Here is a 26,208-nt window from a genome sequence, read left to right on the forward strand (position 1 = left end):
GAATTTAGTGGATTTGTGGCTTAAGTGATAAAGCCAAGTCTAACCGAGCACAAGACCCTGAATTCAAACCCCAGAACTTCCAGTATCACTACAAATGAAAAAGAGGGACCTGAAATAAAAATAGACCATGGTAAATGAACAGGTAATTAGCCTAAATGAGTATAGCTCCCATCCTGTATACATCTCATCCATCAGAGAATTTTGTTTTGTTCTTTTAATATGAGAAATGAGGCTGACAGAACAAACATGAACAAATTATAAACCTTTCCAGCTGAATGCTACAGGAATACAATCTTTCCTGTCTGAAGTAAATAATCTCAAATAAATAATAGCAGTTTTTAAAATTCAACTTGTTTCTGCATTTCTGAAACATACTAAAAGTATTGAATTTTCTTTTTAGGTTTTGGGATGGACATGGTATGATGAGAGCATATAATTTGTATATCATTTAGCCACTAGGTGGTGCCCATACAAAAGGGATTTGTGTATATATGATTAGAGGTTTTCCATCTAAGTAATGGTCTATTATCAATATTTTCAGTTCAGTCTTGTCCTATCTTAGCACAATTAAATGTTTAAAATATTTTTAACCTAGATTGCAATGCAAAGGAGTAAAACAATGTTCTATTATAGTTTATTATCATTGTTGTATTTTTTCAGTACTTTAGAGTTTCAGTATCTTTCTCATTTTATATAACTTTAAAAAATAAATTTTCACCAAGATTATTCAATATTTGCCGTGGTTCTTATACCTAACAGCTCCTACTTGTGAGTTTGGAAGTATGTACAAATAATTGAGGACCCATCCTGTATAAATTTTGAAGTACCTTTCATTTAATATTATAAAATCCTTGTGGTCATAAATTTTTCATAATCATATTTAAAGTTATATAATAATACATTAAATATGTATACTGTTTTCTCCCATTGTTTAGGCTACTGTGCATTATCATTCTAACCTAAAGAAAACCTTAAGTGGTACAGGAAAAGGATATTTTTGCATATTATAAAACAAAAAAACTGGGTTCCAGTGGCTCATGCCTGTAATCCTGGCTACTCAGGAGGCTGAAATCTAATGGATGTGGTTCAAAGCCAGCATGGGGAGGAAAGTCTGGGAGCCTCTTATTTTCTTTTTCTTTTTTTTTGGGGGGGGGTGTGGGGTACGGTCGTGGGGCCTGAACTCTGGGCCTGGGCGCTGTCCCTCAGCTCTTCAGCTCAAGGCTAGTGCTCTACCACTTGAACCACAGCGTCACTTCCAGCTTTTTTCTTTTTTCTTATGTGGTGCTGAGGAATCAAACCCAGGGCCTCATGCATGCAAGGTAAGCGCTCTACCACTGAGCAACCTTCCCAGCCCCGAGCCTCTTATTTTCTTATTAACTACCAAAAAGCCAGAAGTGGAGCTGTGGCTCAAGTGGTAGAATGCTAGTCTTGAGCACAAAAGCCTAAGGGACAATGATCAGGCCCAGAATTCAAGCCTTAGTAGCAGTGCATGCGTGCATGCGGACGCACGCGCACACACATACACATATAAGAATTCTTTTTAAGGTTGCATGTCCATTTTTACCTCATTATTTTAAATAGGCTTTCTAGATTTTTCTACTATAAACTTAAAATTTGTGTTACTAGATTTTGTCTTTCAGCTCTTAATACACAATGAGTGAGGCTATTCTAAAGCAAAGAACTGTTAGTTGCCTTCTGCCTCCAATCAAACATGTGAAACTAATTGTGATTTTTAAGTATATACATGGTTTTGCGTACAGGTACATTTTGTGTGCGTATCCTACATCTTATAGCTCAGGTAACATGACATTTTTGTAAAAGAAGCTATTCTTGAAATTTCAAGTTGTTTCATTAGTGAGTGGCTTTGAATTAGGAAATTTATACATTGAGAAGTATTGCTTGTGCTCTGGAGACGTACAGAATGGAGGGCTCCGTGAACTTTAAATTGTACCTGAAGAGCTGGGAAGGTGGCTCAGTGGTAGAGCGCTTGCCTTGCAAGCCTGAGGCTCTGGGTTCAATTCCTCAGCACCACATAAGCAAAAAGAAAAAAGCCGGAAGTGGCGCTGTGGCTCAAGTGGTAGAACGCTAGCCTTGAGCTGAAGAGCTGAGGGACAGCGCCCAGACCCAGAATTCAGGCCCCACAACCGGACCCCCCAAAAAAAAATTGTACCTGAAGCTCTTTGACTTTCTGTGATAAATCTGTGTACACTTAAGGCTTACTGTTCCGTCTTAAGGTAGGAGGCTTGCATTCAGCACTTGTTTTCAGTGTCCTCTTCATACTAATCTATAGTAACAAAGCCTATTTTAACTCTAGTATGTTTTATTTTGTTTTTATTTTTCTCTGAGTTTTCATCAGAATATGTTGATCAATTTCAGGGCGAAACCAATTATTACAAAACTTGTATGACCTTCATTAATTAGTTCTTCATACCTGGTGTATAGTAACACTTCAGTTTTTTTCAAGTAGTCTTTTTCATTCAAAGAGAATTCTTAGTCCTTTGTCTGCGTGTTTTCCTTTATTCCTTTATCTCCAGTTAGAATCAGTCAGACTTTTGCTACAGATTATCATCTACTGTCCTTAATAAAAAGCACAAAATTTCTGCCATAATCTGTATCACAGCACATCTGATACCCAAGAATCTCACATGGCTGTCAGCTCTTTGAGGCAAAGAATCAGACATAGCATGAATTTCTTCACTTGCTAAGCCAGATTTCCAGTGGACTTTCAGGGTTGTAGTTTACTTTCCAGTAGACTGCATCTAGTTTGTGCTGATAACCACAGAGCTCTACAAAATTTTGTCAATCTACATCCAAAAAATATCCATGACAGGTTAGACTTTAAAATATGCTCATGTCAGGTTAAAAATTACTCATCTAAGAGTAAATTATAAAGCATCCTTTTTGTTCAAAATAGCTTTCAAGTAACCATTTAGGAATCTAGTTCTCAACTTGAGGGTATTTCAGTTACTCGGAGCTTTTTTTTTTTTTTTAATTTTTACTTAGGGAGATTTTAAACTAGCATCCTGGCAATTCTGAGGTTAACTACTAAGTTGAAAAAGAGATAGTTATTGGAAAATGTCCATTTAGCAGTCAAATAATATTTTGTATTTATACAGTAATGGACAAAGTGCATCTCACTAGTTACAAAACAAAAAAGCAATGTGCATTGTTTTGCATTTTTAGGATTTATAACCTTGTAATGTTAATGATTATAATATACAAGAGGGATGAGGCTGATGACTTCTCAACAATTCTCTTTATCATAAAAGTTTGAGAGACCATATGCTTATTCTGTCTCCAAACTCACTTATTGAAACATTAGAAATCATCTTATTATATAAATTGATCATGCTACATTATAAATGAATCTATTCCTACATTAGATGCTACCATTAGAATTTAACGTGGAGAGTACCTTCAAAAATTTAAAAACAATGCTAAATAATGTAAGATCCTTCCTAGTGTCAAAATTTGTTTGTGAATGATAAACATTGTTTTAGTGAGATTATTTTAACAATCAGGACTGTTGGCAGAAAGAATCTTCTTGTATTTTAAAATTCAGTTCATATTTATAATTTATGTAAGCAGTAAAATGCCATTGGATTTTACTATAGACTGTGATTGAAACTTAGTAATCCTGGCTTTCTCCACCCAGTGCATTCATTCAGGCAGCCCCAAAGGGTCTTGGTAGTCCAGTGTTTATAACATCCTTCTTTACCTGCTAATCGACCTCACTTCCTGGATTTCAGTCCGTCTAGTTATCAGCTAACAAAAGAACAGCTTTTGGTTCCTGCAGACGCTGGTGAAAAAATAATCACGAGAAAGAAATCTACCTTATGTCGTCTTTTTTTGTCTGCAAAAATAAACTCAGCCATCATACAGCTAACAGGTACAGAGGGAAGATACAAGCTCTTTCATAGGAGGAAAACTACAGAGAAAATGAGCATCATTTCTCAAGGTTTTTATTTTCCCTGATCTACAAGTGATGCTGCTGTAATTCTAGCTGCAGTTTTTACCGATCATTCACCACTCAGCAGCTGGTAGAGAAGTAAGACTGCTTGGCAACCACCTGCAGGGCTGCAGAGATGAATTACATTTTCGGAAACAACACACTTCTGTACTCTCGCGCCAGTCGAGGAGGCAATACTAGTTCTAGCCATGGCTCAGTAGGCCCAAAGCAGAAACACTGGGCCAAAAAGGGCTCGTCAGATGAACTGCAAGCTGAGCCAGAACCTTCACGCTGGCAGCAGATAGTTGCATTTTTTACTCGAAGACACAGCTTTATTGACTGCATCTCGGTAGCCACCAGCTCCACCCAGGTAACATACCACTTGTTGAAATTGTTTACAATATATTTCTGTTAACATTTGCTTTGCAAAAATGACAGTGCAGGTTTCTTATTAGTAATAGTCATTCACTGATACCTTAGAGGTACAGAAATTTGTTTTTCGTCTATTTATGCAGGTCATATGCACAAACAGGAAAATGAAAAATATTTTCCCTTACGCTCTTATGTAATGCCAAACAAAACAGTCACAGATTCTGTTGAATGACTTCTTTAAAAATATAAAGCCAGTAATAGATTAATATATGTTAATAGAGGTTATCTCATTTTTAAACTGTTTAAAACTATAATGTCTGAGCAAAGCAACAAAAGAAAATATCTTATTTGTTTAGTTCTTATATGTTGTTAGATAATCTTAGGGAGATGGTTATAGTAAAGAAACAAAAGATTTTCATTTTTGTGTCTTGAGAATAGATTAAATTTAATACAGTTAGATAGTATTGCATATGTTTCTATCCTAAAGTTACATTGATTTATTCGAGAGATTTAATGATTTAATTCTTGTAAATATATATTTCATATATATAAATAGATGCTATCTAGCATTAATTTGGAATCAGTAAACTTAAACAATTACATGGCCATGGACTATTTTTTTTTTAATATTCAGATCACATTTTAAAGGGATAAGCAAACACTGAAAGTTCTAAATAAAGAGTCCTATACATTCATTTTTTAAGGTAATTAAATATAGAGAAAAAATGTAAAGGTAATAAGTGAAATGCCTGATGTTTGGTGTAAAGGGGAAGTAGGGAAGTATTAATATTTTAAAATGTTTTAACAGTCATTTAGCTCTTGTAAAAATAATGAGAATAGTCTAATTTAAAAACAAGTTGAATGCTTTTTATGTCCTTTGCCATCAATAATAATTGAAATAAATTGCATACAGATATATACATACATTATTTAGAGCCTTTTAAGAATAAATTCCCTTAAAGCCATTATAAAAATAATTAGAAGTAGCAACATAAACATGAACTATTAATTATCAAAGCTTATTTATTTTTCATTTCTAGAATTACCTTATAATACTTTTTATAAATGTCAACTTTCAAAAGTCAAAAATTCTACTTTTGAGATAAATGACATTATTTGGGTAGGAAGTAGGCACTGAAGCTACTTAAAGACAGAACTTACTGGGGGGCAATGATTCATTTTCTCAAACTAAATACAGTTACAAGAATTTTTACTACCTCAGTTTGACTATAATTGCATATGTCATAAAGGGATAGCAAGACTAATGTTGTTATTCATTATAGGTTAATATTAAAGAACTATTAGCAAGAAATTAAAATTTTTATTATACATATAGCTTATGTAAATACATGTATATGAAATATACATCTATAAGCATATTACCATTGATAGATCTTTATCTTAAGGGCATACAAATAGGAGGAATTGTTCATATGAAACCACTGAATCACATTATATTTACTTTGAAGTTAGGAAAATTTGCTATCTTGTTGCAGTGAAATAGAGCTTTGAACTTACTAAGTTATTTTAAATCTTACTCCCCTCCCTCAAGTTGGCTCAAATGATTTTTGTATACTGGCAAATTAGCTTCTTTTTTACTCCCCTTTCATGATAATTTTCTTTTCATTACCTTTGTATTTCATCTCTGGAAGTGTATGCATTAGGTCACAAGTTTTGGCTTCTGTTTTCTTCTGCTCGCTCTGGAGAAACAACATTTCGTTTCACTCTATGTAGATTTCTAACTGATGAATTGCATAAGTTTATCGATTCAAGTATTTTGTTAAAACTCATTAGTTTCTATTTTATTGGATAAAATACAATGAAACTAAGAATTTAAGAACATTTTTATCTTCATTGGTACTGGAATACATTTTTCTGTTTCACTTAATAACTTACACCTGGTAGTTTTATTTTGTAGAACCAGAGGGGTTTTTGTATATTGTTAGGAACAAAGTATGTTAATGAAGTTTCATAACTTATTTAACATATTCTGTATGTCAATATGATAGGATAGTGTTTTGTACTAGATTGATAAATACCAGGGGTCCTTTTTTTATGTTCTTTTCTTTATGTTGTCAGAAATGTTCTTTTCTAAGATTTGATAGGAAGATTAACTTTTAATCGAATTCTTAGGATGTATAATACTTTCAGTACATTGGCAACTTGTTAGTAAAATTAAGTTTAGTAGTGTATAAATCATTACTCAGATGTCATCAGGAGTATTTTTTCTACATTCTATTCTTCTATAGTCATCCGGGTCTCTCCCATTAAAAAATCATACTCAACTGATTCTTTCATCCCCTGGTTTACCTTTTTTTTGACCCATTATGCATGTAATTAGTTTTAGTGAATATTGTTTATATATGTTCCATCCAAAATTGTGACATCTTTATTTTTGCTATCTTTATCCCTAAGGATTTTTTTTTTCATTAAAACGATCTTAGTTGTGTTTGGAACTTTTTAAATACCATCGACAATACCTCTCAAATAATCTCAGTTGTAAGCATTTAAAGCAGATTAGCACTTTTTATTTTCAGCTCACATTCCCCAGTACTCTTGCTACCATGTCTTATTTCACAGAATAATGATTTATGTAAAGAAGAGAATTTGAGAAGTCCTTGTGTAGTCAAAGTAAAGGATGGCTTTTAGGAACACAAGTGGTTCATTTAAAAGGCTGGAACACAGCAGATGATCTTTGAGAGTATGGAGCCAGGAAACAGGTATTGGAAGTTTAATGTATTCATGAGCTGCTGTGGAGGAGGTAAAGCTGCAGTTATCCAAGATTGAATCTTACCAATGAAGTGCCAGAGGCAAGAATTGAGATTATGAAGGCAGTTTTTATAATCATGAACCATGGACTATTATGAGAAGGCAAAGAGGAATGTGAAATGGACTACGCAAGGACTTCTCAAACTCTCTCCTTTCTTCACATATCATTTCCTTTCTACTGAATAATTCCCATCAATATTCCTATTAAGATATTTTTTATTAAAAGAATTAACAACAGTTCCTCCAAGTATGAAGTATAAAATTTCAAATCCATGATCAATTCTCAATCTTCTTTTTACTTACCTTGGACAACAGCTTTTAACTTAGTTGCCCTCCTTTAAATTCTTTTTGTTCCTTTGACTTTTTGGTGCTACATGATTGAATATGCTGACTTCTTTGTTCACCCTTCCTTCATTCATGTCCTTCCCTCTTTACCATCTTCCAAAAACATGTTTTTACTTCTGAGTATCCATTTGATAAACAGTTCATTAGTTGTTTAACAGCGTTACACCTTTGGACTCCTCCCTTACATATACCATCCTTTAGTCAGTTTGTGTGTATGTACATAGAGTCATATATGTTACCATGCATGTTTGTGTGTGTGTGTGTGTGTGTGTGTGTGTGTGTGTGTGTGTCATGTGGCTTGAACTCAGGGCCTGGGCACTGCCTGAGCTTTTGTACTCAAGGCTAGAGATCTACCACTTGTGCCACAGCTTTTTGATAGTTAATTGGAGATAAGAGTTTCACAGATTTTTTCCTGGGCTGACTTTAAACTGCCATCCTCAGATCTCAGCCTCTTGAGTAGCTAAGATTACAGGGTGAGCCATCAGTGTACCCAGCCTGCATGTTTTTATTTTAGATCTAGCTTCCACATATGAAAGAAAACCTGAGTCCTTTGTCTGTGTTTGACACACTTTACTTAAAAATTTTTACTAGGTCCATCCATATCCTTGTATGAGGCTAAACTTTTAAAATTACTTGATAGTTTCTAGGACAAAAGTGTAGAAATAGTTACCTGCTGTACTGGTTGTAAAATTTGATTCTTAACAGGGACTTCTATTTCTGAATTTGTTACTCAAATGCTTTGTAAGTTAATATAACTCAGATTTGGAAATCAGTTTTTCCTTGTTTTTGAAAAATATTGTACAATATGTATTTTCCGTTTGTCTGTCATTTTTTTTCTGGGCACCTATAAGTATATTCTCAAAAATGTGCTTAAGTGTTTTACTCAGGAACCAGTTCTTTGTATAGTAGGACTCATTAGAAAAACATAGAGCTGAGGATTAAACAGAAAGTAATTGTTTATATGGCTAATAAACTTTTTTTTTTTTTTTTTTTTTTTTTTTTGTCAGTCGTGGGGCTTGAACTCTGGGCTTGGGCGTGTCTCTGAGCTCTTCAGCTCAAGGCTAGTGCTCTACCACTTGAGCCACAGCACTACTTCTGGTTTTTGGTGATAAATTGGAGATAAGAGTCTCACTGACTTTCCTGCCCTGGCTGGCTTTTGAACCACGATCCTCAGATCTTGGCCTTCTGAGTAGCTAGGATTAAAGGCAGCATGAGCCATGGGCACCCAGCTTTAATAAACTCTTAAAACAGAATTTACTGTGCAATCCAACATTGCATTCCAAAATAACTAAATTACATAAAGACTTACACAAAGATGTTTATAATTCTGTTTATAATTGTCAAAACGCAGAAGCAAGCAAGATACTATACCAGTAGGTGGTTTGATAGAATGTTCTTCAATAATTGAGTAACAACAACAACAACAAAAATACCAAGGGTTGGGAAGGTTGCTCAGTGGTAGAGTGCTTGCCTTGCATGCGTGAGGCCCTGGGTTTGATTCTTCAGCACCATGTAAGCAGAAAAAGCTAGAAGTGGCACTGTGGCTCAAGTGGTAGAGTGCTAGCCTTGAGCTAAAGAGCTGAGGGATAGCGCCCAAGCCCAGAGTTTAGGCCCGACTGACCCCCCCCCCCAAAAAAAAATACCAAGTCACAAACCACATGGAGAAATATTAATATAGATTATTGAGTGCAAAAAGCAGTCTGAAAAGGTTACACATTATATGATTCCAATTTTATAACATTTTGGAAGAGGCACAGCTATAGAGATATTTTTAAAAATCAGTAGTTGCTAGGAGTTTGAGAGGTGGAATGAATAATAGAACGCAGTGAGATTACTCTGTGATTCCATAGAGGCAAACACTTATCATTATACATTTGTTAAAACTCCAGCAGAACATAACATAATCTATGGACTTTTAGTGATAATGATGCATCTATGTAGCTTCATTGACTCTAACAAATATACCACTCTGTGATGCAGGATGTTGGTTGTGGATGTGGTTGTGTGCACCTGTGCCTGTTGCAATAGAGTATGTGGGAACTTAGTATACTTGCACTCAGTTTTGCTGAGAACCTAAATCTGCTCTGAAATGCAAAATTGATGTTTTAATTCAGATTAGATTACCTTTAAGAATTGAGTACAACTAACATATGCTAATAAAAACAATATACGTACCTGAGGAAAATGAAATTTTTTATTTAAATTATAGATATGAAATGTTGTTTTGATCTTCATAGCTTTTGTAGAAGGTGTCTTGTTTATTAGATGGCCCTTTTTTCAAGAACAACTAGGCAAAAAGAAATTTTATAGATTCAAATTTACATATTTTTAATATATTCAAGCAAGTGTTAAAATTAACTTTTGAAGTGTTAACAGTGCTGAAAAATGAGCCACATGCTTATGGGATTCATGGGAGATCCAGCCTACATTTTTGCCCTTGTCTACTTTCAAACGGTGTTTGTTTTCATAAGAAAGGTACTTCTGCTGGTACCAGTGGCTCACATCTGTAATCCTAGCTACTTAGGAGGCTGAGATCTGAGTATCATGGTTCAAAGCCAGCCCGGGCAGGAAAGCCCGTGAGACTCTTTATCTCCAGTTAACCACCAGAAAACCAGAAGTGGCACTATGATTCAAGAGGTATAGCGCTAGCCTTGAGCTGAAGAGCTCAGAGACAATTCCCAGGCCCAGAGTTCAAGCCCCAATGACCAACAACAACGAAAAAGAAAGTGTAAATTTACCTGATGTGATCATTTTACATATATATGCATACCTATGTTGTATAAGTGCAAACTAAGGTCACCATGTAATTTTAAGAGGACAACTTCTGCCTCTGTATAAATCTATTTAAAGCACTCCCCATTACCATTAACAGGATCCCTGCCTAATCTTCCCTTCCTTAGTAAGCCCCAAGTTGGTCCCATTTGTGAATATTTTTGTTTCAATGACACTAAACTCTGACTTACTCAGACAACTAGCTCTGGAATATGAAAAGGTTATAGTTATGGCACAATAGGACCAATTGATTTAAAAAATGTATTGGTCTCCAACAAAAACTGGAAGTTATAATATATAATTTAAATTAAAATGATCCTACACTCATGTTTTAATATATAATTCCTTTTTTTTTTTTTTTGCCGGTCATGGGGCCTGAACTCTGGGTCTGGGTGCTGTCCCTCAGCTCTTCAGCTCAAGACTAGGGCTCTACCACTTGAGCCACAGTGCCACTTCTGGCTTTTTCTGCTTATGTGGCGCTGAGGAATCGAACCCAGGACCTCATGCATGTAAAGCAAGCACTGAGCCACCTTCCCGGCCCCTATAATTCCATTTTTTGTAGATCTAATGTTTCAAAAGGGTGTAAATTTAGAATTGTTTCAGAATATTCAGGAAAACAAGTACGGCTCATTTTAATTGTAAGAATTATTGGTTTAGTTGTGCTGTATACCATAGCAGGGCTCCAGAAGAATTAAGAAGGGGGAGGGGGGGAGAAGATGGGAAGGGATGGGAAGGGGAAACAAAGGAGGAGGCAACAATGCTTGATAAGAAATGTACTCATACCTGGGCGCAGGTGGCTCACGCCTGTAATCCTAGCTACTCAGGAGGCTGAGATCTGAGGATTGCAGTTCAAAGCCAGCCTGGGCAGGAAAGTCTGTGAGACTCTTATCTCCAATAAACCACTAGAAAACCAGAAGTGGCACTGTGGCTCAAGCGGTAGAGCGCTTGCCTTGAGCTGAAGAGCACAAGGACAGCGCCCAAGCCCAGAGTTCAAGACCCATGACCAACAACAAAAAAGAAAAAGAAAAAAAGAAATGTACTCATTATCTTGCCCATGTAATTGTAACCCCTCTGTATGGTATTTTCACAATAAAAAAAAAAAAAAAAAAAAAAAAGAATAAAGAGCAGCCTGGCACTGTTGGCCCATACCTCTAATTCTAACTGTTGAGTAGGCTGCAATCCAGGATCTTGGTTGGAAGCCAGCTTGGACAGAAAAGCCTGTGAGACTTCGAAATCACTAGCAAAAAACAAGTCTGGAGGCATGGCTCAAGTGGTAATGTGTCAGCTGATCGAACAATTGGAGTAAGCCCAAAGCCTTAGGTTTAAACACCCAATACCACAAAAAAAGAAGGGAGGGAGGCAAGAAAGGAAGGGAAAAGAGGGAGGAAGGAGAAAGAAAATAAAAATTGTATTTTAATTTTTTTCTAAACTGAAATGATATATACTGTAAGATTCTTTTTTTTGGGGGGGGGGGTCTGGGCGCTGTCCCTCAGCTCTTCAGCTCAAGGCTAGCACTCTACCACTTGAGCCACAGAGCCACTTCCAGCTTTTTTCTTTTTGTTTATGTGGTGCTGAGGAATCGAACCCAGGGCCTCATGCATGCAAGGCAAGCACTCTACCACTGAGCCACCTTCCCAGCCCCTTTAATTTGTTTTTTAAGATAGGATAATGTTAACTTTGCTTCTGCTGGCCTCATATTTTCCTGTCTTTTGCCTACTTAATAGAATAGCTGGATAGAACAGCAAGAATCACAGGCATGTGCCACTATTCCCACTTATTAAAAGTACGTTAAAGAACCTAGACAAAACCTGAAATCTTCATAATGTATGTTCATTTGTGTTTTAAGTATGCTCATGTTTTGTGTTAGAGGTGCCTATTTTTATTATAAGTTGAACCTTACAAAATAAGTAAACTGTTTCTAGTAAAAACCAACATGGGTGTTGATATCATCTTCTGTTTACTGCCTGGGTCAGCTTCACACCTTCCTTCAAAAAAACACAAAAAACAAACAAAAAAAAACCCTCCTTAAAGGAAGTATTGGCAAATAGGTGTCTACAGGCCAAATCTAGCCTGCCACCTGTGTTTTTGTAAACATAGTCCTGCCTAACTGTGTATTGTTCATGGCTTTGATCTTGTTGTTTTTGTTTTGTTTTTGCAGAGATTGGGGTGGGGGGAGGATTAGGTTGCTTGTTTTGTTTTGATAGTAGAAGGGCTTGACCTCAGAGCCATGTGCTTGCTAGGCAGGTGCTCTAGCAATTGAGCTATGCCCCAGAGATTTTTACTTTTGTTATTTTTAAAATAAGGTGTCACTGTGGAGCCTAGCCCTCAATTCTGTTTATGTTTCCCGTGTAGCTGAGATGCAGACACATGCCACCACACCCATTTTTTATTGGTTGAAATGGAGATCTACCTAACTTTTTGCCTGTGCAGTCCTCTCAGTCTTTATCTCTCTCACAGCTAGAATTATAGGCATGAGCCACCACATCTGGATTATAGCTGATTTTGAACTACAGCAACAGAATTGGATAGTTGAAACAAAAACTGCCTGGCCCACAAACATTTTTCCAAAAAATGTTTGCCAACCCCTAAGGATTAATGGAGTTTTTTTTTCTTTTGGAGTATTATATATTATCTTTGCAGTAAAATTGTAATAACAGTAAAGACAAAATAAAACGCTTCTTAAATTGTTTCAAAGTGACAGTATAGTACACTAGTAAAATGTACACTCTTTAGTAGATGATGACCTGAGTTTAAATGTGTATTTTCCTGTGTTGTAAAGTTACTTATTTCTTAAGTCTGTTTCCTCATCCATAAAAAAATATAGGTTTAAGGGATGTGAAGGGTAAACAAAGGAGGAGGCTGCAATGCTTGATAAGAAATGTACTCATTATCTTGCCCATGTAATTGTAACCCCTCTGTACAGTATGTTCACAATAAAAAAATATATATAGGTTTAAAATATTACTTGTATCAAGATTTAATTTAGTCCATGGTTCTGTGTATTTGGGATATGCCAGGCAAAAAAAATCCATTAACACTCAGTTTCAAAAACAAAAAAGTTGAGTATGGTGCTGCACAGCTCTCCTCTCAACTAAACGGAAAACATTGGTAGAAGAAACATGATCCAGGCCTGCTTCAGCAGGAAACAGGAAACCTTAATTGAAAAAACAAGCAATAAGAGAACTTGGGGACATGACTCAGGTATAGAGTTGCCTGCCTAGCAAGCACGTGGTCCTAAGTTCAAGCACCAGTACCGCTTAAATAAAACAAGGCGAAATGCAAAGCATTCTGACATCCATAACAGCATCATCATTTTCATCAACACTAACATGATGATACCCATTAGCTGTCCCACAAAATATTCTGGCCTTATAATTGTAGGATCTAGATATGTGGAGGACCAACCCCAATTATACCATGGCAGTTCTGTTTCTGCTAAAGAATTGCTAACACAGGTCCAGCCAAGAAAACAAACCATGTTTTTTTAACCACATGATTTTAATGCAGCACAAGAGACTGGCTACATCTGTCTTGGGAAAACTAAAAAGGCAAAATGAGAAGGCCAGATAATAGCAACATCATCAGAAGAACAGAGCTGAGGTTAAAGGAACTAGAAGTTTTTAAGAAAGGCTCCACAGATGTTAAATTATAAGCTCTCCGTGAAAAGATATACTTTGTAATGCAATTTGAAAAGAAAAGAAGTGAGGCTGTCCTAAGCAAATGTTTTTACCTGCTTATGTGTATTTTCAAGTAAGACATTATTAGTCAATTATTTACTATTAGAGAACATAAAATGCATTTTTTTTTTCATTTTCATTTCTAAGGTTGTTGAGGTCTTGATTACTTTCTGTTTTGGTGGCTGCCCAATCAAAGAGAAAAAAAAAATCTTAGTGTCCTTTTTTCTTTTTTCTTTCTTTCTTTTTTTTTTTTTTTTTTTTTTGTCCAGTCCTGGGGCTTGAACTCAGGTACTGGGCACCGTCCCTGAGCTTCTTTTGCTCAAAGCTAGCACTGTACCACTTGAGCCATAGTGCCACTTCTGGCTTTTTCTGTTTATATGGTACCGAGGAATCAAACCTAGGGCTTCATGCATGCTAGGCAAGCACTCTACTACTGAGCCACATTCCCAGCCCCTTTTGTGTCTTTTTTTTTGGGGGGGGGGCGGTTGTGGGGCCTGAACTCTGCGCCTGGGTGCTGTCCCTCACCTCTTCAGCTCAAGGATAGCACTCTACCACTTGAGCCACAGCGCCACTTCCGGCTTTTTTTTTTTTTTGCTTAGATGGTGCTGAGGAATCGAACCCAGGGCCTCATGCATGCAAGGCAAGCGCTCTGCCACTGAACCACCTTCCCAGCCCCTTGTGTCTTTTTTTTATACATAGCTTGAAAGGGGCTAGAGGAGTGGTTTTGAGAGTGCTTATGCAATTGATCTGTTTTGGCAGTAACATGGTTTCATTCATCTAACACATATATAAGATAACTTCTTACATGTAGTATTCTAAGCACTGAGCATACAGGAGTGGACGGAAAAGAAATCCCTGTTCTTAACAGACCTTTGTTAGTATAGGAAAAGACAGATAATAAATATAATTAGCTACAATTCTGGAGGAAAAGTAATAAAAAGAAAATAGTAAATGTGTGAGTATGTATGTGTGTGTGTGTGTGTGTGTGTGTGTATATATATATGTATGTATGGGGGAGGATGATATGATATGATGATATGATATGAGTAACAACAGGAAAGAAGTTAAGGAATTGAGTCACATGGTTATCTGGGCAAGAGAATTCTAGGCAGAAAGGTTCTGAGGTGGGAACATGTATAGCATACTTGAAAAGCAGCAAGAGGTCAATATGGTAGATGTAGTAAGTGAAGAGGGAATGGAGGCCATGACTTCAGAAAGATAACAGGGGTCTGAATGATTAGGTATTTGCAGAAGAGTGCATTGAAAAATTGTATATGATTTTTAGAAAGCATTACTGCTCCATTTTAGGTTAGTAGTCAAGAAGGTTCTTAGTAATAATGTGTTTTTCTAGCCACATTCTAATGAAAATCAGGTTAAAGAGCATATTGAAGTTGGTGATTTCATCCCCTATTTATTATGTAACCATATCTTTAAGTTTTAGTTTTTTGTTTCCTTTGAATTTTTAGTGGTTAATGCAACCTTTACCAATACTGTAAGAACATCAGCTGAATGCCAATAGAATGCCAATGCCATCTTTTCATATTGAAGGGATGACTATCAATAACCTTGCAGGTTGAAATAGATTCACAAACTAAATGATCTGTTTGTATGAACTAACAAATTTGTGTTCCTGTTTCTATAATAGGATTAATAGCTATATCTGTTTTTCTGTTTCCCATTAGGTAATATTTTAAGATACTAAGTTTGTGTTTTGATACCTTTAGTAATTTATTTTGAAATGTCTAGTTTTATACATTTTTGTAACTGGTTCAAATAATGTTTTTTTAGTGTTTTAGTGTATCAGTTCATATTAAAGGTACCTCTTTGCAATGACAGCAACAAAATAGTATTTGAATCATAAGAAATAGAAAAATAAAGTGGCGCTGTAGCTCAAGTGGTAGAGCACTCGCCTTGAGCTGAAGAGCAGAGGGACAGCGCCCAAGCCCAGAGTTCAAGCCCCACGACCGACAAAAAAAAAAAAAAAGAAATAGAAAAATACCTTTTCCTGTAGGTATTTGACCTCTATTGGATATAGTAGTTCCCAAATAGAGTCTGTTTCCTAAATCTATTTTTTATCGTTGATAAACATTTGAAGGACTGCAATTTTTTCCTGGTTTCTTTCGTAATCTTAAATAGCTTCCTTGATATTTAATCAGAGAAGCATGCCTCATTACAGCATAATAGGTCTTAACAAAGGACCATGAACTTGGACTAAGAAATTCAAATTATGTCATATAATAATGAAGTAAGATCCTTATTGATCAACAGTGGCACAAGACCATTACTTTTCCTTGTCATCTAAGATAATACCAAAACATTTGCTAATTTATTTTTTATTTCATTTTCCCTAAAATTACAGTGAAACTTTTTATACCTTATTAAATTTTTGTGTGCTTTCTAGGCTGAGTTAATAACATTTCGTGTAACATGTTAATGTAATTTCCTGGTAGTATGGCTTCAATTTATCTTTGAAATTTCATCTTATGCTATGAAAATCATTTTTTGTTGTTGTTTTTCTGTCTTGTTTTTGTGGTGCTGGGACCTTAGAGCCTTGTGAATGACAGGCAAGTATTCTACTGCTAAGCTGTATCTCTTAGTACCCTGAAAATAGCTTTAACAGATTATTTAGTGAGAAAATAATAAATATATTTAGATACCCTGTAGTTCTTTTTTGCCTGTGTCTAAATTAAGAAACACTTTTTAGAAGCTTGGTACCAGTACCTCATTCCTGTAATCCTAAGTACTCAGGAGGCTGAGAGCTGAGGATCGGAGTTCGAAGACAGGAAAATCTGACTCATATCTCCAATAACCTACCAGAAAGCCCAAAATAGAGCTGCACCCAGGCAGAGTTCAAGCCCAGCACCAGCACACACCCACATACAGTAATTAGCTGCTATTGTTAATGGTTCCGACTTGCTATCAGTCACTAAGATACACCAGTTCTACATTCAAAAATCTGTCCTGATTTGATAACTCAGGTCTGTTTTCACGATTACCACCATTCAGCCTAAGCCACCAGTTTTCAGCTAATTAGCAAGCCTCCTAAATGAGCTTCTGTACCTTCCTGTCAAGATTCAGAAAGAATTACACAAGAAAAGTACTTTAGTTATTTTAAAGAGGAAGTGACTTAATAAAAGTAGTAGACCACCTCAGTATACATATGTATAGAGTCCATGGTTATAAGTATGGATACAAGCGGTTCATATGACTTGTAATACAGACCACTTTTATGAAAACCTCCAATGTTTTAAACATTAGTTTCCTAGTTTTTAAATTAATAAAATACATAAAGCTACAAAGAAAATCTTAATATTAAATCAGTTTTTACATAGCTGTCAGTAAATACTGGTTTTTAAACGGTACATTTAAAAAATGTTTAATCTAGTTCTTTCACAGAAATTTACAATTTTCTGCAGTGTTTCTTGAGTTGGTGTTAATATTATAGCCTTGTTGTCATGGCAACAAGTCTCTGAAGTCAGCCTCGGAGGCTAATGATTCCATGGTGTTGCTATGGATAGAAATGAGACTGTTACTAGTCACATGGTCAAGATTTTTAAAAAAACAACACAAATCTCTTTGGAGCTGATCTTATTGAGTAATACAAATAGATCAAGAGAAGGATGATGGATAATAGTCATTTTCTACCTAATGAAATAATTGTATAAGCTTTTTCAAGTTTAAATCTGAACTCCTTTTCTGAAATAACACACATAATAGTTACTTCCTTATTACACCCTCATTATTTGTATCTATGTATGGGTTACTATATTTGACATTTTTCCAATTTAGAATCTTTTATGTTCAATTCTGTGTTTAAGTGATCCTTTTATGTCTTAAGTTCACTTTAAGGTCTAACACTATGTTGTTCCTCTTCAACCTTCATTTGATTATTTGTTTAGAGCTTTATTTTTGTTATAAATGTTGTTGTTGTGTAGTCATTACTAAAATTGTTTATTTTTTGTGGCTTGGAAATTGTGTTTTGATAAATCATTTGTTCTTGTAACATTTGTCCATTTTACATTATTTTGCAAATCAATTGCTCAGTGCTCTATAGAGAATGAAATAAGATTATATAAATTATTTTAGGATTTTAAAAAAATAGTGTTCAAGCTGGGCACTGGTGGCTCACGCCTGTAATCCTAGCTACTAAGGAGGCTGAGATCTGAGGATCACAGTTCAAAGCCAGCCCAGGCAGGAAAGTTCATGAGAATCTTATCTGTAATAAACCACCAGAAAACTGGAAGTGGCGCTGTGGCTCAGGTGGTAGAGTGCTAGCCTTGAGTTGAATTGCTGAGGGACAGTGCCAGAGTTCAAGCCCAATGACCGACCAAAAAAAATGTATACATAGTGTTCAAATACTTACTAAATAAAGATGATCCGTTCCCAAAGAGACTGAAGATTAAATAGGGTTTAAATGTATGGTAAAGGATTTATAGCTTATCATAAGGGGTTTTGGAGAGCAACTGCTCAGTAGAGAAGATTTTTATTCTTGGCCTTGAAATTTTGTATAAGCCCATAGCTTTGCTTTATTTTTATATCAACTTATTAATTTAACATTTTACCCTATAATAGTTAGAGTAATACTATAAATGTGTATGGGTTTTCTTTTATATCTGCCTTTCCTCAAAGCTCTTTACAAAAATAGGATAAAATTGAATTTTAAAGAAGTTTTGACTTTTATGATTGACACTTAGGATGACTACAGTGAGTAGTTTTGTTAGAGTATCACTTAATTTGGGTTGTCTTACATTTAATGATTAGACTGAAGTTGTACATCTTTGCTAGAAATACCACAGAAGTGATTTCCTCTTATATACTCTGCCAGATAGCATATAATTTCAATGCCCCCATTACTGTTGATGTTAACTTTTCTGATCACTGAATAAAGATAGGATGGGTGAGGCTTCTTAAGGAGTTGTGAATATGGGTGTCTTGTGTCTGTGTTCTGTTCAGACATTCATCACTGGAATTAAAGAGGTCCAGGAGCAGACATCAATGTTGATTACCAAACGAAGATTTTATAATTCTACCAATCCTCATTTTTTACCGATACTCTGTTGTGAAAAAATGTGGGTTTTTTATGTTTGTATAGAGACTCTAAGGTTCTAGCAGTATTTATAGTTAGTTTTTTTTTAATTGTTACTTATTTTGACTCTGTCAAATGGCAGCTGTCAAGCTTACTTCGAAGTCCTTTACAATAACCCCATTACTCTTTTTTTTTTTCTTTCTGCCGGTCGTGGGGCCTGAACTCTGGGCCTGGGCACTGTCCCTCAACTCTTCAGTTCAAGGCTAGCACTCTACCATTTGAGCCACAGAGCCTCTTCTGGCTTCTTCTGCTTATGTGGTGCTGAGGAATCGAACCCAGGGCCTCATACATGCAAGGCAAGCACTCTACCACTGAGCCACCTTCCCAGCCCTATTCTTTTAACAGTTTCTTAATTTCTGGTACATCAAGATATCTAGACTCACACTGTACTTTGCTGACCTGTAGCACAGGAATCGGGTCTTTCTCTCAAAAACCCTGTTTTATTATTTTATTGGATAGTGGGTATTTAGAAATCAAGATCTGTGTTTAAATACATAGCTCTGCTTTATGACTGTTTGTGTTCCCAGTTCCTCAGTAGGCAGAAATATGTTCATACACACTTAGGTTAATTTTTGTATCTATAGGTATTGAAAACCATGTATTATAGTACCTTCCATTCCAGTCCAACACCATAGATTTCATGCTAATTTTCTCCCTTTTCGTTTGTAACACTATTCTGACATATGAGAAATCTTGTTCCCATGATCCTTTATACACATAGTGGATTAAAACCTCCTTCTGCTACTATCACTGCTATAAGCAACTTTCCATACTGCTCAAGTTACCAACAAATCCCTCTTTTACTCTCCTAAGGCCCTATACCTCATGTATGTTACTGTATGACTTAGGAGTCTTAATTGGGTTGCAACAACACACACTTTACATCATGCTGGAATCACTGCTCTGCCCATCTGGACCCCCCTTTTCACCCACCTCAGGACAATCCAGCATCTTGTGGCAAGTTGCTACTTCCTATCACTTTATTGACACAGATGCTCTTCTTACCATGCTTTAGTTCCAACATTTATTCTTCTATTTAGAGTGTCAGACTGTATTATCTTCTAGAAGCTTTATTTTGTTCTCTTCCCTCAATTATACCAGCAAAGCATTTGAACTTGATTTTATGTATGGTTTTAATATGGTAATCAGTATTCATTTGATTTTTTAGTATGTGCTTACACACACACACATCCAACAGTTCTTTTTCTTACACTTTTTCTTAAATCAGTTTTAAAGGTTAAATATTCCAATGAAAATTGGCTACCATTTAAGTTATTAATTTTATTCTCATACTATTGAATTCAGAAGGGTTTTCTTTTCTGTATTGACACTGTATAAATGATTCTTAAAGCCCTGAGCTAACGCTGCAAAGAAGGCTTTATTCATAATGAGTTGGAAAAATAGAATTAAAAACAAAATAGCAGTAGGGAAAAGCCACTCATAATCCAGAAGTTAACTTTCAAATTTTCCTTCCATTTTTCATTTAAGCTGCATCTTTCCTTTTCTACTTAATCTATGTCATATGCAGTATTTAATATGACATAAACTTTTGTTACAAAGTTTTTAATTGCTGTATATTTAATCTTTCATATTTAATGAACCATTAACACATCAATGGATACTTAAGATATTCAAGTCAAGAGACTGTGTGAAAAACAGCAAAACATTTGCTTTTTAAAATATTATTTGTAGACAGGGGACTGGTCCTGAGGCTTGAACTCTAGGACTGGGTGCTCTCCCTAAGCCTCGTTTTGCTCATGGTTAGCACACTACCACTTAGATCCATAGTGCCACTTCGGTTTTTCTAGTAGTTAATTGGAGCTAAGAGTCTCACAGACTTTCCTGCCAAGGCTGGCTTTGAACTATGATCCTCAGATCTCATCCTCCTGAGTAGCTAGGATTACATGTGCCACTAGCACCCAGGAAATTCAGGCATTTTTTAAAAGTTCTAGATATTCACTAATACTTATTTCTGATAAATTACTTTTTCTAGAGTTTGTGTAGGTTTACATATCCTTCACTGTGAGAGAACCTGTTTTCATAATTTTTAAATTTTAAAAATATTTTAGAATATCAGGCTGGGAAGATAGCTTAGTGGTAGAATGCTTGCCTTGTATGTATGAGGCTCTGGGTTTGATTCCTCAGCACCACATAAGCAGAAAAAGCTGGAAGTGGTGCTGTGGCTCAAGTGGTAGAATGCTAGCCTTGAGCTGAAGAGCAGAGGGACAGCGCCCAGGCCCAGAGGTCAGGCTCCATGACAAAAAAAAAAAATAGAATTTAAGGGTGTGTGTGTGTGTGTGTGTGTGTGTGTGTGTGTGTGTGTGTGTGTGTGTGTGTGTGTGTGTGTGTGTGTGTGTGTGTGTGTGTGTGTGTGTGTGTGTGTGTGTGTGTGTGTGTGTGTGTGTGTGTGTGTGTGTGTGTGTGTGTGTGTGTACACACACATACATATACATATATATTAAATAAAAATTACCATGAGATTCATCTACATTGTAACATATGTCAAAATTCCTTTCCTTTTAAAAGTTGATATATTCCAAGTATGTACTACCTTTGTTTATTTAGAGACACTTGGCTTATCTCCATTGTTTAGCTGTTGTTCATGATGCTTCATTGAGCATTGTCATACAAATATTTGAATCCTTGTTTTCAATTCTTCCAGTTATAACTAAGAAGCACAATTGCTGGGTCATACCATAATTCTGTGATTAGGTTTTTGAGAAATTACCAAACTTGTTTTCCATAGAATCTGCACCATTTTACATATGTACTAGCAGTATTACAGAGGTTCCAGTTTCTTTCTTGCCACTACTTGTTATTTTGTTTTTTGTTTTAAATTTTAATTGCAGCATTCTTTTTAAGTATAAAGTTACATCTCATTCTAGCTTTGATTTATATTTCTACAATGACTAAATATATTGAGCATCTTTTTAAAATTTTAATTTATTGTAAAAATGCTGTACAGAGGGGTTACAGTTACATGAGTAAGGTAATGAGTACATTTCTTGTTAAGCATTTATTACCCCTTCCTTAGTTTTTCTCCTATTATCCCTTCCCTCCCCCACCTCTCTTGTTCCCCCCCCCCATTGTAAAGTTCATTTCCAACATAATGTCTTCTGAGTATCATTGTTGAAACAGGTCATACTTGTTTCAGCATGTTGGTATTCCCCTTACCCTCCCCAAATTAGATAAATGTATATACAAGATACAGGGTAACAAAATCAAAGAAAACAAAAAACAATCACATAGAACATTAAAAACAACAACAAAGACCTATTGTGTCTGTCTTGGGGTTCATTTCGCTTAGCATCAGCTTATATAATCATATGTATATAACTTTTGAGCTTTTCTGCTCATCTGATAAAATTATCCCAGATATATGCTAATAAATGCAAATGAGGGAAACCATGGGACCTAAATTTCTTTGAGTCTGACTTACTTCACTTGATTTTTTTCCAAATCTTTCCATTTCCTAACAAATGGGGTGCTGATAAAAGCATAGAATTCTATTATGTATGTGTTATATACATATATATACATATACATACACATATATATATATACATACATATACATACCACATTTTCTTGATCCAGTCATCTACTGAGGGGCATCTGGGTTGGTTCCATATCTTAGCTATGGTGAATAATGCTGCGATAAACATAGTTGTGTTGGTAGCTTTAGTATGGCCTTGTTTGTGATCATTTGGGTAAATGTCCAGAAGTAGGATTGCTGGGTCATAGGGGAGCTCTATGTGGAGTTTTTTGAGGAACCTCCATACTTCCTTCTAGAGTGGTTGAACAAGTTTATACTCCCACCAACAGTGCAGTAGGGTTCCCTTTTGGCCACATCCCCTCCAGCATCTGTTGTTATTAGAGTTCTTGATTATAGCCATTCTAACTGGGGTGAGGTGGAATCTCAGTGTTGTTTTGATTTGCATTTCTTTTATGGCCAGAGAAGTTATTTCTTCATGTGTCTGTTGGCTATTCTTATTTCCTCTTCAGAGAAGTTTCTCTTTAAGGCTTTAGTCCTCTTATTAATGGCAGTTGTTTCTTTGAGGGTTTGGTTTTGGAGGATTTAATTTTTTGAGTTCTAAGTATATTTTAGATATGAAGCCTTTGTCTGTTGTGTGCCTAATAAAGATCTTCTCCCAATTGGTGGGCTATCTATTGATCGTGTTGAGCATCTTTTCAAGTTCTCATTTGGGTACTTGCATATGTCTTCTTTGCAAAAATTATTCATGTTTACCCTTTCGTTGATGTTATGGTTTGGGTTTTATGTGGTGTAGTTTGGATTTTTTGTCATTATTTAAAGGAGTTTCATTGTAACATTTCCATACATACATATAATATACTTGAATCAAATCTCTTTACTCTTTCTTAATCTTCATTCCTCTACTTTTTTTCCCACAATTTTAATGGGCTTCATTATTGTGTTTTTATGCATACATATGAAGTTTTGAGATAGGGTCTCCCTATGTAGTGCAGGCTATCCCTGAACTGTCTACCCATCTACCTTAGTCTCCTGGGTGCTGGGGTTGCTGGGTTTATGGACATGTGCTACTACATATAGCCCTGTACATTTCCAATGAATTTTAAATGAGATAACAGTTTTAATGAATAATAAATTTTTAATGAGATTATAATTTGTTAGTAAGGATTAATGTATTCAACTTTAGCCATTTTTGTTCCTATTTAAAGCCCTGTTAATGATACTGTACTTTTATCTACTTGATTTTAGTATTCTTCTCGCATATATATATATATATCTATCTTTTTAATATAATTTTATTATTATTAAGGTGTTATACAGAGGGGTTACTGTTTCTTAAGTCAGATAATGAGTACATTTGTTTTTGGAAAGTGCCACCCCTTTCTTCACTACATATATGCCTTTTATATAGCAAGTATTTATAAGTTAATGTAGCTAGAAGGAATTGAATTTACTTGGTGACTATACAGACATAATTTTAGTCAGGTTATTACTATTCTTAATAGCAGAGGTTATTAAGAGCAGATTTTTTTTGGGGGGGGGGATTCCGTTCGTGGGGCCTGAACTCTGGGCTTGGACGCTGTCCCTCAGCTCTTCAGCTCAAGGCTAGCACTCTACCACTTGAGCCATAGCGCCACTTCCGGCTTTTTTCTTTTTGCTTATGTGGTACTGAGGAATCGAACCCAGGGCCTCAGGCATGCAAGGCAAGCGCTCTACCACTGAGCCACCTTCCCAGCCCCAAGAGCAGATTGTTTTAAATGGTAAAAATTTAGCTTTGATTTTATTTTAATCTTTAGTCTGTAGATTTATTAACCTTTGTTGTTTGCTTGATGGGCTAATAAAATGACTCTTGGGATTGGGGATTTCGCTCGGTGGAAGAGCACCTGCCTTGCAAGGAAGGCCCTGAGTTCAGTCTTCTCATCTGCAAAAATAGAACAAAACAAATAAAATGACTCTTGGTTCTTGGAATGCAAAAACACTTTAAAATATCCTGAATGAGATACAAAAGTATCTTGACTATCTAACTGTGAAACTTTTGTTTTATCTCCTAAGAAGGAGTAGGTTAAGTGATTGTTTTTTGTTATTGTTACTTAAACATTGAAAGAATAGTCACTGTTGAAGAAAAACATTTTGGGAAAGGCAGATTCTTGTAATTGGATTGTTGACATTGTTTAAAAAATATTGGCATACCCTGATTACTATATAAATAAAGTTTGTTTCAATTAAAAACAGAAGTCATTCTTTTTAATTATACAAACCTTATAATTGGTGGTATAATTCTAAAATTCGTAGTTTAAAGTGTTAATATTTTACAAATTTCTGAATTATTTCTGAAAAGTATATTCTTATAGAGCAACATTCTGTTAAGTGTTTCCCTTTTACTTGGATGTTTTTCTGATTTTTTGTCATTGATGATTTTTAGCCAACAGAAGCTGTTCCTCCCTCTCCTCCCACTGTCCCTGTGATCCCTGTCCTGCCAGTCCCCGCTGAGAATACTGTCATCCTACCCACCGTATCACAGGTTTTTATTGGTTTACTTTTTCTTTATAAACATTTTGTTTGCTTTTGTTTGATTTTTTTTTTTTTAGTTTTTAGCATTTTTTGGTTAGTTTGTTACTTTGGGCATTAATTGGTACTTTTAAGAAATTCAGTATTTGGGGTCAGGCATGGTGGCTCATGCCTTTAATCCTAGCTATGATCACTGTTCAGATCCAGCCCAGGCAAGAAAGTTCATGAGATTCTCATCTCCAATTAACTATTCAGAAAACTGAAAGTGGTGCTGTGGCTCAAATGGTAGAGCACTAGCCTTGAGCTGAAGAGCTGAGGGACAGCATCCAGGCCCAGAGTTCAAGCCCCACTACCAACAAAAAAGAAAAGAAAGAAAGAAATTCAGTATATGGGATTTATATAAAATGGTTTAACATTTGCCATTTTATTAGGCAGATTATGAAATAACATTCATTCTGCGTTTAATTTTTTAAATATTTTAAAAAGTTTAAAATTTTGTCTAATTTTTAAGGTTATAAAAATCATACTGAAGGGCTGGGAAGGTGGCTCAGTGGTAGAGTGTTTGCCTTGCATTTATGGGTTCAATTCCTCAGTACCACATAAGCAGAGAAAAAGCAAGAAGTGGTGCTGTAGCACAAGTGGTAGAGCGCTAGCCTTGAGCTAAAGAGCTGAAGGACAGCGTCCAGGCCCAGAGTTCAGGCCCCACGACCAACAAAAAAAAAAAATCATAATTGATCTTGTGTTAGATATTTCCTTTTATGTAGCACTTTTTTTGTCCCAATATATACCATATTAGAAATATTTCTACTTCTCAGATAGCATACTTTACATGTCAGTTGTCCAAGAATATGATTATTTTTCATTTTTAGAGCCCTACTGTTCTAAAGAATTGCTTTCCACACAGAGTCAAATTAATAGTAGCATTTTATATATAATATTAATAATCTTGATGTAAAGGATCTCATTTAAAATTTAATGTGTTCAGAGATTGGATTGGTGAAATTAATCAGTAGCTAAAAGTCTAATGGACATAGTATGTTTTGCTATATAAATGCAGGTTCAACACAAGCCCTGTTGGAGGGAAAAAGAGATACCAACTGTCATTACTCATAACTCAGCTCATACACTTTGCTCAAAACTGAAAGTCTATAGGGATACCTATAAAACATAAGATTCTAGTAGTAACTGAGTATTACAATGAGATTTCAATATTGTAATGACTGAATTAGGCTAATGTT

At 35.5% G+C, this 26,208-nt stretch overlaps 1 protein-coding gene across 23 annotated transcripts in view; it reads left to right on the forward strand.

Moving 5' to 3' along the window:
- The window catches only part of Dlg1 (discs large MAGUK scaffold protein 1), a 209,356-nt gene that overhangs the window by 87,516 nt on the left and 95,632 nt on the right, over positions 1 to 26,208 (forward strand). For 10 of the 23 annotated variants that reach the window (XM_070029891.1, XM_070029892.1, XM_070029890.1 and 7 more), the window contains one exon: positions 24,885 to 24,983. The exons of 7 other annotated variants lie outside the window; for them this stretch is intronic. In XM_070029891.1, coding sequence (XP_069885992.1) covers positions 24,885 to 24,983 — 99 coding nt within the window. Of the gene's footprint in view, positions 1 to 3,651; positions 4,320 to 24,884; positions 24,984 to 26,208 lie in introns of those variants that run through there. 6 more of the 23 variants (XM_070029908.1, XM_070029907.1, XM_070029911.1 and 3 more) reach the window with 6 other exon arrangements.

The sequence above is a fragment of the Dipodomys merriami genome, unplaced genomic scaffold, assembly GCF_024711535.1.
Source record: "Dipodomys merriami isolate MVZ:Mamm:240054 unplaced genomic scaffold, mDipMer1.0.p SCAF_2, whole genome shotgun sequence".
NCBI classification, from domain to species: Eukaryota; Metazoa; Chordata; class Mammalia; order Rodentia; family Heteromyidae; genus Dipodomys; species Dipodomys merriami.